Here is a 13,599-nt window from a genome sequence, read left to right on the forward strand (position 1 = left end):
GAAAAACAATCCCCAACTCAAGTAGAATGACGGGAAATTTGTGGCAGCCCTAACAGTTATCATCTGAAGGAAAATAAAGAAAAAAGACTCAGTGTGATGCTTTCCAGTGAACAAAAAGTAGATCTGGGAGTTAGAAACCGAAGTAGTAACATCACTGACAACTTATTTAGTCTTTTCATGCATACTTCTTGTCACTTTCCGTCCTGTATAGAGAAAAGTCACCATCTTTTGCATCTTTTGTCAAAAGGATATATGACTATTTTAGTGAGGATTGATTGCACAGCAAATACAGAAGTAGTATACTATCCCTATACAGGGACTCCCTAAAGCCTTAGTGCAGTTTTAAGCTATTAATAATACAGTAAAACTTACTAAATATGTAATTCCAAAGGTTTATGTTATCTTAGAATGTCTGGAAGATTAGGTTGATTTGGGAGAAAGTTTTAGATAAAATTACTATTGTTAAGTCCCTAGGAATGTCTGTTATGTTTATAAACATATGCATTTGATACAGATTTTTGTTTATATAATTGGACAAAACCAGATCTTCCTGTTTATTTTTCATTGAATTTTGAATTGAAATGGCATTTGAAAATTTTCTTTGTAAAATAAAACACACTCTCACATTAGAATGTCATCTTTCTCTGATTGTAGGTTAGAAATACCTTAAGTTGCTCTTGTTAATCCAATGGCAACACACACACACGCATATACGGTCACACACGCACACACATACACGCCCCTCTGGCTTACCCACATCCATAGAGGTTAGGTGGATCAGATATGTAGTTAGCAAGCTTGGGTTTGTAACTGCGCTCTGCTTCTTGTTTCCTGTGGAATCTTGCAAAAAATTACTTGTTCTGTGACTCAATTTACTTTTCTGAAATCCTTGCCTTCCAACTCAATCAACAGTCAAAAAATTTGGTTAATTTTGAAGTTCTTGATGTCTTCCATGTGAAATTCATTCCTGTTTTTCTGATTCTTTATTACTTTTAATTATAATTGTTTCATTAGGTGTTTATGAAGATTAATTAAATTAATATCTGAAACATGCTTAGTGCAGTGTCTGGCACATAGTAGGTGCTTGCAAGTCCCTTGTTCTGTTATTGTTAGATCCTCTCTCTGACTTGTACAAGATCATCTTATAACAGTGGATGTCCAGTTAGAAGCATTGTTGAAAAGTTTCTTTTTTTTTTCCCCAAGGAATTTTGCTATGTTTCTCTAATTTCTCTCTCTCTTTTATCTATTTTTTAATTTTGGAGACACTGCTATCTATGAGAAATAGAGACAGATATGAAATAAAATCTATTCAGGAAAAGATGTACTTAAATAGTTTGAAGTAAGAATAAGAGCTTATAATATCACCCAGAAAGTGTATTAGAGTCTAGTCCAAACTCTCATTCATCCAATATGGTGTTTGCAGACTGTCCCTGGGTACTGGAGACACAAGAGTTCTTGTCTCAACTTCTGGTGAGATTGAATGAGTCTAATAGTTAAATCAGGGGAGGAAATGTGGTCAGTTAAATACCACCACCACCATCACCTCAAAAAAAGTTTGACTCGAAGTAGAAAATTGCTGATACTGGTAAATTCTATGGGTAAATTGTTAGTTAGGACAACCACTTGGCTTGAAGTCACAAAAGAATGACTTTTTGTCTTTATTTTTTGATTCTTTTGTTTTTTCTTTCATTCAGTATTATTTTCTGTGCCCTTACTTTATACCAAATATTTTATCAGAAATTAGAGACATAAAGGTGAGGAAAACAGACAAGACTTCTACCACAAAGGGCTTATATTCCAGAAGGATGAGATGGACAATAAAGAATTTACTAAATAACTTAGCTACAGACCATGTAATTGTTGTAAGTTACATAAACAGGGAGATATGATGGACAGTAAATGAAATGCTGGTGGGGACTTCCTTAAACAGTGTAGTCAGAAGAAAGCTCATTTTAAGCTGAAACTTAAAGAAAAAAATGAACCAGTCATTTGAAAATCCGTAGGAAGGACATTTCAGGACACGGGTCAATAAGAGCAAAGGACCTTGAAGGTAGGGATAGGTGTGAAGTGTTAGAGCAGGGCTCCTGGAATGTGAGCAGGCCTCAGAACCACCCAGATGGCTCGTCCCAGTCGATTTCTGTGCCCCCAGTCGGTAGGTCTGTACTTCTCGCAAGCTCAGCGATACAAGTGTTGTTGATTCGGGGTCCATGCTGTGAGCACTATTGCGTTACAAAGGAACTGAGAGGAGGAAGGGGTGGCTGGAGGATTGTGAGTTGGTGGCAAGTAGTAGGAAATGAGGCTGGAGAAGGAGGCAGGAGCCCTAGGATCTCAGCCTCAAAAGGAGGTACAAATTTGGGGCTGGGCCAGTGGCCTAGTGATTAAGTTAGCATGCTCCGCTTGGGTGGGCCGCCCGGGGTTGACAGGTTCGGATCCCGGGCATGGACCTACTTACCGCTTATCAAGCTGTGCTGTGGCAGGCATCCCACATATAAAAGTAGAGGAAGATGGGCACGGATATTAGCCCAGGGCCAATCTTCCTCAGCAAAAAGAGGAAGATTGGCAACAGGTGTTAGCTCAGGGCTAATCTTCCTCACCAAAAAAAAAAAAAAAAAAGGAGGTACAAATTGAGTCTTCAATGGATGGAGAAGTCATTGCAGGTTCTCCTCGTCCCAACTGAAGTGATTCTTGTTCTTAGATGATTACAATGTAGTCAGTCTTGGAGGATTATCTGATTCTGCATGGCACTCACCCCTTAAAGCATATAAAACAAATTCTGTGGAATTTGGAAATAACCTATAATTCCCTCTGGATTCGATTCCTGACTGACCTTTGACAAATGGGACAGCTTGCTGGCTTTGCAGAGCACAGACATTCTCCCATGCTCAGGTTTTGGAAATAATCAGGGGGCTCCAGGGAACAAGTCAGGGGGCTACAATTCAATCAACTCAACATTTACTGAAACACTTGCTCTGCATCTGGCACAGTGTACTTAGTGCAGCAAGGACATGACCAAAGCGTATTACATGATTTCTAACAGCAAGCGGCGTTCAATCTTTTGGGGATAAATAGTAGGAAAAAAAACATGAAGCAATTAGAGGCTTATATAAGCAGAGGACAGTGCAATGTGTAATAAAGTGTTAAATTCAATATTATCATATGTAAATGTTAATGACGCAGATAATAAATGCCATGGCCTCTAAGAAGTGGGAGAATTGTGTGAAATTACAGGGGACTATTTCATATGGGGGAGGCATTCCAGCTAGTCCTTGGAAAATGGTTGAAATTTGGCTAGAGAGGAGGGGAAAGGCATGGAAAAGGCTTTGTCTTCAGATTCGATCAACATGCAGAGAATTATTGTGTTTTCCCAAAGTTTTTGCTGTTCTGCTGCCTTTCAAGGGAAAGCCTTCCATGTGTTTCTGATTCTTGAGTACAATTGAATTACCAGCCCATTGTCTGCTGAGAACTGTTTGGTCAGGGAGCCCCATGGACTTCTTAGAAGCTTTTATCCTTTGAAAGAAGCTGTCCTGATTTGCCATTGTTAATGAAACTTGTACTACACAATGCTTAAGTTTAAGACCCGCTGAGAACATGACGACATACCTCTTTTCCTCTCCACATGGGGGAACCACATGGCATATAGGAGCTGCGGAAACTCAGCAGCAGTGCCGCTCCCCCAGCGTTAGGAATTGTCTTGAACTTTCTTATGTCATATCCTAATAGCTTTGTATTAGAAGTGATGGTCTGTACTGCTTCCACCCTTCATGAATAAATACAAAATATCTTGCCACCCAGAAGATCAACCCTTTGTGGTCATGCATCTCTTTTGAACGTGCATCCTTAGGACCCTGCATGCTTACATTGCAATATTCTGTGCCTATGTGAGGCTTAGCTTGGAATTTGTGAAATATGCACTTATTGTAATGGATATATTTTTATTCTGTCAAGTGCATTTTTGCTTCAGATTCTGACTCATACATTTGATGAGTCAAAGGGTTCACCTCCTTTGCTGAGGCTCTCTGGGAAATGCATGGAGTTATCCTGAATATTAAGATATTTCCTGTTAGCTCAGAAATTTTCAAAAGTGTAGGTTTATCTTTAATCCCAAGGTTAAGGCAAAGACAGAAGTGAAAAAGAGAATGGTTCAAGACCTAAAGAGAGATTTTAATGGCAATCTGTAAGGCAGAGAACACCAGACTTTTCAATTGCTCACTCCTATTCACAAAAGATTTTGAGAATGCCCCCCAAATAAGTATACTTATTTATATATTATACACGTGTATCATTATACTTGTATATTACCTGCATATGAAAGACACACAAAAATAGAAATAATAAAGAATGAAATTAAAAAGTGAATGTAATTTCTAATATTTTCTTCCTATACCTCAAATAATTCTCTTTTGCATCCTCTAATGCAAAGGATGTGTGTATGCACACCCCGTTTGAGTATGCTCTTCTATAAACCTACAGTAACAGCGTGGTACAGTGTACTGGCTCTCAAACTTTAGGCTGCATCACAATTTCCTGGAAGCTTGTGAAAACACAGATTTCTGCCTCCCCTCAAAGTTTCTAATTCAGTAGGTCTGGGGTGGATCCCAAGAATTTGCGTTTCTAATAAATTCCCAGGTGACGCTGGTCTAAGGGCTATACTTTGAGAACCACTGATGTAGTTAACAGCTCGGGTCTCAGTGTAGTCTAACCAAACATGAGGATCTTTTAATTACCGAATGTATGACCTTGGGTAAATTATTTTACCTCTCTGAGCTTGGTTTTTTAATCTGTGAAATGGAGGTAATCATAATTACTTGCCTGTTAGAGTCGCTGGAGAGCTTAATGAGATAATGTAGACAGAGCTCTTAGTACCCAGTGCTTATTACCTGCAAAAATCCAATACATATTGGCTGCTACATCCTCCTCCTCCTCCTACTCCTCATTGTCATCAAACATGTTTTTAATGTCACAAAATAGACTTCAGGGACTTTTTTACTTTAATTCATAAGAATCATGGGAATGCATTTTTCTGCTTTAACATTATACACGTAGAAAGACCATACTCCAAATGAGATATCTTTCTAGTTGAATGGTAGAGATGAAGCTCTTTTGCAAAGTCTGCCTATAAGAGAACAGTGTGTTCAGCCCTCTCCCTTCTGTGTGTAAATGTTGATAGTTTGTGGCTAAGTGTGTATTTCTGTTGTCTTTTGTGTATACTGAATTCTCGTTGCATGATACAGAGTTGGCATTTTTGGTGGTTGTGTCTTTGAATGTTTGGGGGCATGAGAACAGTAAATTCAAGTGATTGCTTTGAATTAGATTAATTTTTTCACACTTCTCTCTCTTTTTCTTCTCTCCCTCTCTTCTCATGCATTACTAGGACCAAGTACTACCTGCCAGGAAGATTCATGCGCCAACCAGGGCGTCTGCATGCAGCAGTGGGAAGGCTTCACTTGTGACTGTTCCATGACCTCGTATTCTGGAAACCAGTGCAATGATCGTGAGTACAACCTTTTCATACTCAGTATTTTTTCAAAGGTTCAGAAGTTTGGAGAAACCTCTGAAGAGTTGGATTTTCCGTTAATTAAATCATAGGAATAACAATTTTGAAACTCTCCCATTTGCATTGCCTAGAAATTAGTGGATATTTAAGGAATGTAGCTCTTTTCTCAAAAAGTCTGAGTTTAGAGAACTTCTTAGATCTTCCAAATGATGAAGATGTTCAGAGTATATTATTTTTTCCAATTAGAAATGTTTAAAGCCTTCTCAGCGATCTTTCAAATGTAAGGCAGAAATTTTCTCTGACTATATTTATTGATATCTATTTGGTTTATATATATATAGTCATTCTATTTTGTATACACGTTTCCATTTTGTGAGTATATTTATATGCACGTATCTGTGTATTTGGTTCATGCTGGAAGAGAGCCAGTTGTTATTTTTGTCCACTAGTGATGCTTCAGGTGCGTTAGTTGATTTAGTTCTAGGAAAAGACTGATTTCATGAAGGTGATTCTAGCACAAATGGCAGGGATATTTCAATTGTGGGAATCTATAACCTGCGTCTTCAGTTCCTTCTCATGTTATTTTCCTAACTTGGCCACTTCTAACAGTAAGCAAACACTTGAAATTTCTGAATACCTATTGCAAAGAGATTTGTTGAAAGGCCCTGGCTTAGTAGGTCCTGCTAACCTTCAGATTTTCTAAACGCAGCCTTCATGGTAGGAGTTTGTTTTACAATCTAAACTCATAGTCAGTTGGCCTCTTGGTTTGATTAAAAAAATGCATGATGTTATCTGAGCAAATACTTTAGTCATATTATAGTTCACCCATGTGGGAGCAGGCACCAATTACAATGCCATCATGTCTTTGGTTTTCCTTCATTCTTTATTTTTCAAATTTTTTTCATATGTGTAGTCTCTTAATCTCTTTTACATTTTTCTCTTAGCTTTTTGTCTTTATATACTCTCAGTCTCTTAAAGTACACTAAAGAGAAACAATTGGGGAATATGGCAATGTAGAGAGAAAATTCTTTGAAACTCATTGATCTAGATGTAAGCATATGACTCTATGTCTGTAATGTAAAAGATACACTCTCTGCGGAAGATTTTGGCCTCAGATTGCTCTTTCCAAGTATTTAATATTATTGAAAGTCCTGTTTCCATATTTACGGTTTGGAAATACTGTTCCACTCTGAAACAGGAAGTTATGGACCCATCCAGAGTACCTTGAGAAATGCGCTATATGCTCTTTCTTTTCACTTCAATTTGTCTGCGTAGGACTCACTAGGAAGACGTTTTTTCCTAAATGGTGGCATAATGCTTCTTTATCCTCACAAGTTTATTCCACATCACACATACATACCAATCCTGGTATAAAATGGTCAGGAAGAGACTCTACACAGAGAACAGGCGGAAAGGTAAGTTACTCTAACTGCGATGAATAGGCACAATCTTCAGAAGGTACGTATATATTTTTCTCCCATTGATGTGCTCCTCTCTGCCACCCAGTTCAGGCATTGTTTTCTGCAAAAAATCAACCAGGACTGTTTCCAGCTTTCTATGATTGTTTCTGATTTTGTTAAGAGCAGATTGTGTCTCAGTCCAGAATGAGAACTATCGCATTGTCTGTCTTGAACAATTTGTCCATATATAATGAAGTACTAGAATGAGAATTGGGAAAGAATAGCTTTCTTTTGTGGCAGTAGCTTCTTATCCTTCAAAAATATTTCTAAGATATCCAGGCTTAGGGTAATATATTTTGGATTTTATTCTGTAAATGATGCTGTTGAGTTTTTGATTGTAAAAGGCCTTTGAGTCCAAGTCACTAAAAGAATCTGCTTGCCTAGTTTCCTCTTCGGGAGCGGACCAGGGCTTCTGGGATTGGATGACCATATGGAAATGTGAGCAAGTACATTTTAATTGCAGAATGTGAGGAATATATAGAATTCAGATATACAGGATGTAGTTATAAAGTATGCATATAAACTTTTAATGAAACCCAGCCAGATATGTCAAAATGGTAGGTTGCTTAAAATTGTTACAACGGATACTTCTGTATCCAATGATTGACATTGAAAGTATGTGGGGGAACTTCTTTTTTGGACTAGTATCAGAGTCAGTTTGATCCACCTAGAAAATAAGCCTCATTACTTTACATCATAGGTCATTATTTTCTGTATCAACCTTGACCCTTAGAATTGTTATTTGCTACTTCATCTCGCAAAGATCTTCAAAATGAAGTTACCTATCTGATATTCTATGTGCCTACCTATGTTAACAAATTCTTGGTAGCTTAGCTTGCATCAGGAGTTGAGTGTTAACTCTCAGTGCCACCGGCAGAGTTGAACAAGGCTCATGCTTCATTGGCAAAAGCAGTGGGAAAATATGCAAAGAAAGAAGCCAGGATGAAGTGAGTGAATGGAATGGAAGAGGAAGAAGGATGAAGGAAGGAATATGATGAAGGAAGAGAAAGCAGGGTTTGAGTCTTCCATGCAAGATCGCAGAGGTTTGGTAACGTGCATGCCACAGGTGGCCTGCCTTTGACCTAAGTAACAGAAATAGGCCGTGGCATTATAAGTGGAGTATCGTCAAGGAAATCTGGCCTTTACTCAATTCTTGGGCATAGTATATTCTGAAGAATGTTGCATGTTTCTAAAATAAATTATATTCCTTAAAATGCTGTCATAAGACCATGTGAATTGGTTAGAGATTCAACCTAATGGCAAAAGGCATTTTTTGTTGGGGGGGTGTGGATCTCTCATTTTCCACAAGCAGTTTCTCAGGACAGCTGATTGATCCTCAATTAGCAGAAATGAAAACATCTCAACTTATTATTGCACATCCAAGAAGAGGAACTTGTTCAATAGGGAAATGGCTAGGCTATTATATTTTCCAAAATAAAGTGCTCAGTTCATCACGTATAGAAAAGTTAATTATATCTGGGGATGACATGCAAGTTTCTAAAGCAATGTCTACATTTTAGAGTCTTCCTCCCTTCTCCTAGCATTGGTTGTCACTTTTAACTTTTGTTTTTTCTTGCTTATTTGCCAAATTTGGCATTTGCTTGACAATTTTGAGGTACTGTCACATAGATATGGCCTCCATGAGCAGAGTTTACATTTAAAAACCATGTCTCATTTAGTATGAATACACCAAGCCTGGATGGTTTTAACTTTATTCCATCATTCTTTGTGAAACAAGATGGGCTGATGGAGGCAGGGAGTGAATTTAAGGTTCGTTCTTATAAAGATAGCTGCAAAGCTGATACAGTGGTTGTGAAGGTATGACGTGTTCTCTCTGGCTGATTACCTTGTATAAAAGCGATTCACTTGTATTGGCTAGAAAACAAAAATCATCTGATTGGAAACTGAAGTATAATTGATTTATGAATTGTCCTGGACTGACTTTCCACCATTTCATGTTATGGTAAAAATCATAGGGAGTTTCCTTTAGGTGACTTTTAGAGCTGTTTTGAAACTACAATGGACAAAATCATCCCAGAAGCAATTTTGAATCTAGTAAGGTCTACAGAAGGACACATAAGTAACATTCTCCAAAGGAAATCTTCAGTTCTGAAAAATTCAAAACAGAGGGTCCTGACTTCTCAGAGGGTGTGTACCGCCTGAATGCCGACTTAATGACACATTGTTGGGGCTACATTTTAAGAACAACAAAAGAAATGGAGCCTTACAAAGGTTCTTACAGAGATATTCTTTTTGGATCTTGGGTTCTTATTGGTATTTTAAATCAGGACTGAGAGCCTGGGCAATTTCAGTATGTTGTAGCCATTACATCGACAGGTGAATCCAGAATCCCATTCCCATATTGTGTGGCAATGCCACCCACAATGGCAGCCTGTTGTTGAATTCTTTTCTCCTTCACAACACTGGGAAATGTTGCACAAAATCCAACCCCCCTGGGCGTTTCCACACATATACAAAAGAGTTGTGATTTGGGGGGACTTTTTGAAAATAGTAATTTTAAACACGTCCCATCTATTCTCACCAACATAGTTACCTTTTAGAATGTTCATGACAACTATGTTGAGTTGTGTACAATTTTGGAGTCTTGTTATTTCTTCCATGCCCTGGAGAAGTGAATGGGGAACAATCTGTGGCACGTGAGTCCTTAACACACATCAAGTTCCTGGATTTAGAAATCAGGTGTGTATAATGGCTTTGTGGGGTGAAGAGAAGGGAATGAATGTGAGTCCTCAGCCCACCCTCAGCAGCCAGCTACCTGTGCTACATTGCTAGTTATACATTGCAGGCTACTTGTTGGAGAAATTGCTGGGATCACACTGGCATGTGATAATAGATGTTCTTTGCTTACAACAAATCAATAGCAAGCAGCTGTGGATCGTGCAGATGGTGCAGTGTGAAGCACCTTTTCAGACAGTTTTCTGCTGGAGTGGCTATTAAGCTGCACTGTTGGCTATTGGTTGGCCTTTTGCTTTTTATTTATTGTGTGGGTTTATTTATTTTTTTTAATGTAGGTTGACGTATTGATTAAATCTGTTAAAAACACATTTCCCATTCAGGCTTCAGAAAAAAGCAATATAGGCATTACTTAGTGTATAAACAAGGGGACAGATATTTGTATGCTAATTCCTTCTCTCGGGTTCATATAGGTACACAGAATACTGTACCTATATGTTATGAGGCTATGTTGTTATTTTTATTGCAATAATTTTCAAGGATATCAGACTACAATATGTCCATGTTTTTTTTTATGTGTTTATATCCTATCTCTGTTTTCAGGGTCTGCCTGCCCAGCAAATAGGCCATATTTGAGAAGCTCACTGTTAAGACAGTTGTTGCCGCTTAGAACACACTTTATCATTTACTATTTATTCTTATTTGCAGACATGATCATGAATAAGATACGGCCCTGTTCTCAAAGACATTACAGTCTAATGGAGGAAGATACACAAGAAAGTGCTTCAGTAGAAATACGAGCAGTATATAGTGAGGAGTCATAAAGAGGAGTGTTGTCAGCTATTCCTAGGGTTGACACTCCATCAAGAAAACCTGCTGCTATTAGGAAAGTTTTCATTGACAAATGAGTCTTGAAAAATTTGGAAGTGCTTCCTAAGCAAATATGGTATGAAAGAGGGTTGGAAAGGAAAGACACAGCAGTCCAACCTGCAGAGAAAAATATGTGACAGCTACTGTTAACATTCTGGCTATATCCTTCCAGTATTTATTCTAGGCATTTGTATGGTTCAGATCACACACTGTTTAAAATTTGTGCTTGGCTTTATTTTGTTTAACATTGCATGATATGCATTTTTCAAAGGATAAAAAACATTATTAGATTCCTAGTCTCCTTTAGTAGAACGCACATTATGGTACTCAGTTCTTTGGGGGAAGAATCCCCCACCTTGAATCTACTGCTGGGTTCTGGATGTAGACCTAATAGGGCCCAAATTTTGATTTATTTCATTGAACCATTGGTGGACAGTTATCTTGGAAATTTATTTATAATGAACCAAATACTTAAAAGGTAGATTTGCTATGCATATGACATTAAGTTATAAAAGATATCATGGCATAGTCGTTAAGGTAATTGGCTTTAGAATCAAATGCTTTAAACTCCAATCCTAACTCTAACACTGTGATAGTCACTTAGCTTCTTGAAGCTTTGGCGTAGCACAAGGAGTGTGATAGGTACTTAATAAAGAAAAGTAGGGATAGTTTTTATTATAACTAATAATATTTGACATTTGTCAAGTCCTTATTATGTTCCTGATACTCTGTTAGGACCATTATAAAGATGTCAGCCCTTTAATCATCCCAAAGTTCCTAAGAAATACTATGTACTATTGTCCTGATTTTAGTAAAGAGAAAACGGAGGTCATACAGTTAGGAAGAAGCTGAGCGAGGACTTGAACCCAGGTCTGTTTGACATGAAAGCTCACATTCTTATTAGATTTTCTTCTACTTAATCGTTATTAGAAATAATAACAGTTTAACATCTGCACTAATTACTAGACCAGAATGCTTAAAATTCCAGGTGGGCAAGTCTTCACAGACGACCAGATTACATAAGAATATAGGGTTGGAAAAGAAAAGCTCTGTGTTCTTGTTTGTTAATTTTATCATGTTCTGGAATTCTGAACACTTTGGATCTTTCAGTCTTAATATTCAGATGAGACCATTTGGTTAGGATATCTTTAGATATTATAGAATTAGAGTTAGAATATCCCCCCCATATCCTCAAATATTTATATTTTGAATCTCTGTTGCCCTAGATCTTTTGATTTCCATTTTTTACTTTATTGCAATCCCAATATATGTCGTCTAGCATGGTGGATGAGACCATTAATGTGGAGTGTATGGCCTGTGTTGAAATCTTGATTCTCACTTAATTGCTGTGTTACCTTGGAAAAATTAATTAATTCCTCTGTGTCTCTAAAATGTGGATATTTATAGGTCCTATCTCATAAGAATGTTATAAAGATAAATTAAATTCATAATTTTGAAGTTTAATACATGGCACATAATAGTCCCTACAGAACTATTGGCTACTCTTTGACGTAATTTTCAAAAAGTTAAAAACATGGCTCATACAATTATAATTTTCATAAAGTTAAAAACACAACTCTCATATAAATATAGAATAAACGTGTGCCAAATTTATTTAACTCCTTAACGAGGAAAACAAAATGGTTAAAGTGTAAGCAACAAGATGGTAAAAGCATATTTAAAGAACTAGATATTTATAGGCATTAAAAAGAATATTAAAATACAAATTAGGTTAAATATAAAATTGATGAATGTCTCACAGGGAAAAAAGTCTTTAACCTTTGGTGTCATCTTTTCTACCGAACATTATATCTCTACTCAACAAAAATCTAGAGGTTAATGTGTTATCTCGCAGAGTGTGGGCCCCAGTTAATAGTAAATATCAGTGTCAAACACAGGTATTTCTCCAATAGAATTAAATATTTCTTGGATGGACGTGTCAAATAGTGTCCGTATATGACAGTGAAAGGAACATGGCTCTCTCCTAGCCTTTTTTCTAAGTTTTGGATAATTTTTATTAACAGTATTATGATCTATTTAATTTCCAATCCTTTTTTACCTTGAATATCTCCCTCATACACAATTAGCTTTTATATTTTAACTATTTGCCTGTGTGCCAATCACTGTGCTGAATTCATTACGTCATTTTGTCGTTTAAACAACTCTCGCAAGTAGATACTATTACGATCCCAGTTTCACAGATGAAAAAACGGAGACATGGAGAAGTCAAGTGTTTGTCCAAGATCACAAAACTCTTAGTGGGGGGACAAAGATTCAGAGTTGTATTTGTCTGACCACAAAGTCTCGGCTCTTGACAGCCGTCTTCTGATTGCCTCAAGGAAAGCTTCTTAATGAAAGCTCATCTGACCACGTAGGGATTTAGACTCACATTAGCCATAGAGTTTTACTACTTTTATTGAATCAATTATACTGTAATTTCTAGTGTCCACGTTGTTATTGGGGGGGTGTATTTTTCATTTTTTACTTCGTTCATTTTAAGTAACGGCATAGTCAGGACTGATCTGCTGAGGGAACAAGATCAGAAGTTCCTTCAAAAAAGTGTCATTCTGCAGTTCGACAGGTCTAGGCAGGAAGGCGCTGAGACCAGAGAAGTCAGTGAGGCTGGGAGGAGCATGCTGTACGACAGTAGGCAAAATCCAGATGGTAAGACAGATACAAAAGAAGCATTCATGAGCGGACAGCACCAAAAGTAATGCCTGAAGTTATTTCTCTGCATCTGTTTTTAAGTCCTGGGCCCGCAGAGGTTCAACGTAGCTAAAAGGAGGCCAGGGGATGGCAATTAAACTCAGAATTTTCTAAGAGCAAGGATGAAGGTTCTGGTATTCTCTGGAGCAGTTTCATAGATGCAGGTTTTAGCTTCTTGCCCATGGAAATCACTCTTGCTTATAAGTTCCTCTTATATCAAGAAGGGATGATTTTGTACCCCAAATCTGCTGTACTGCTGACATTAATACACATGCAATATCAAACAGGTTCAGCAAGACCCAGGACTGATTGCAGCTTTTGTTTTGCACAACTCTCCACGAAAATGAGCTGGGACTTGCAGGTAAAACATTAGTT

General features: G+C 37.5%; 1 protein-coding gene across 1 annotated transcript in view; it reads left to right on the top strand.

Moving 5' to 3' along the window:
- The window catches only part of NRXN3 (neurexin 3), a 1,476,736-nt gene that overhangs the window by 690,627 nt on the left and 772,510 nt on the right, over nt 1–13,599 (top strand). The window contains 1 exon segment of the mRNA XM_058567468.1: nt 5,372–5,491. Coding sequence (XP_058423451.1) covers nt 5,372–5,491 — 120 coding nt within the window.

Source organism: Diceros bicornis, chromosome 24, assembly GCF_020826845.1.
Source record: "Diceros bicornis minor isolate mBicDic1 chromosome 24, mDicBic1.mat.cur, whole genome shotgun sequence".
Classification (NCBI taxonomy): Eukaryota; Metazoa; Chordata; class Mammalia; order Perissodactyla; family Rhinocerotidae; genus Diceros; species Diceros bicornis.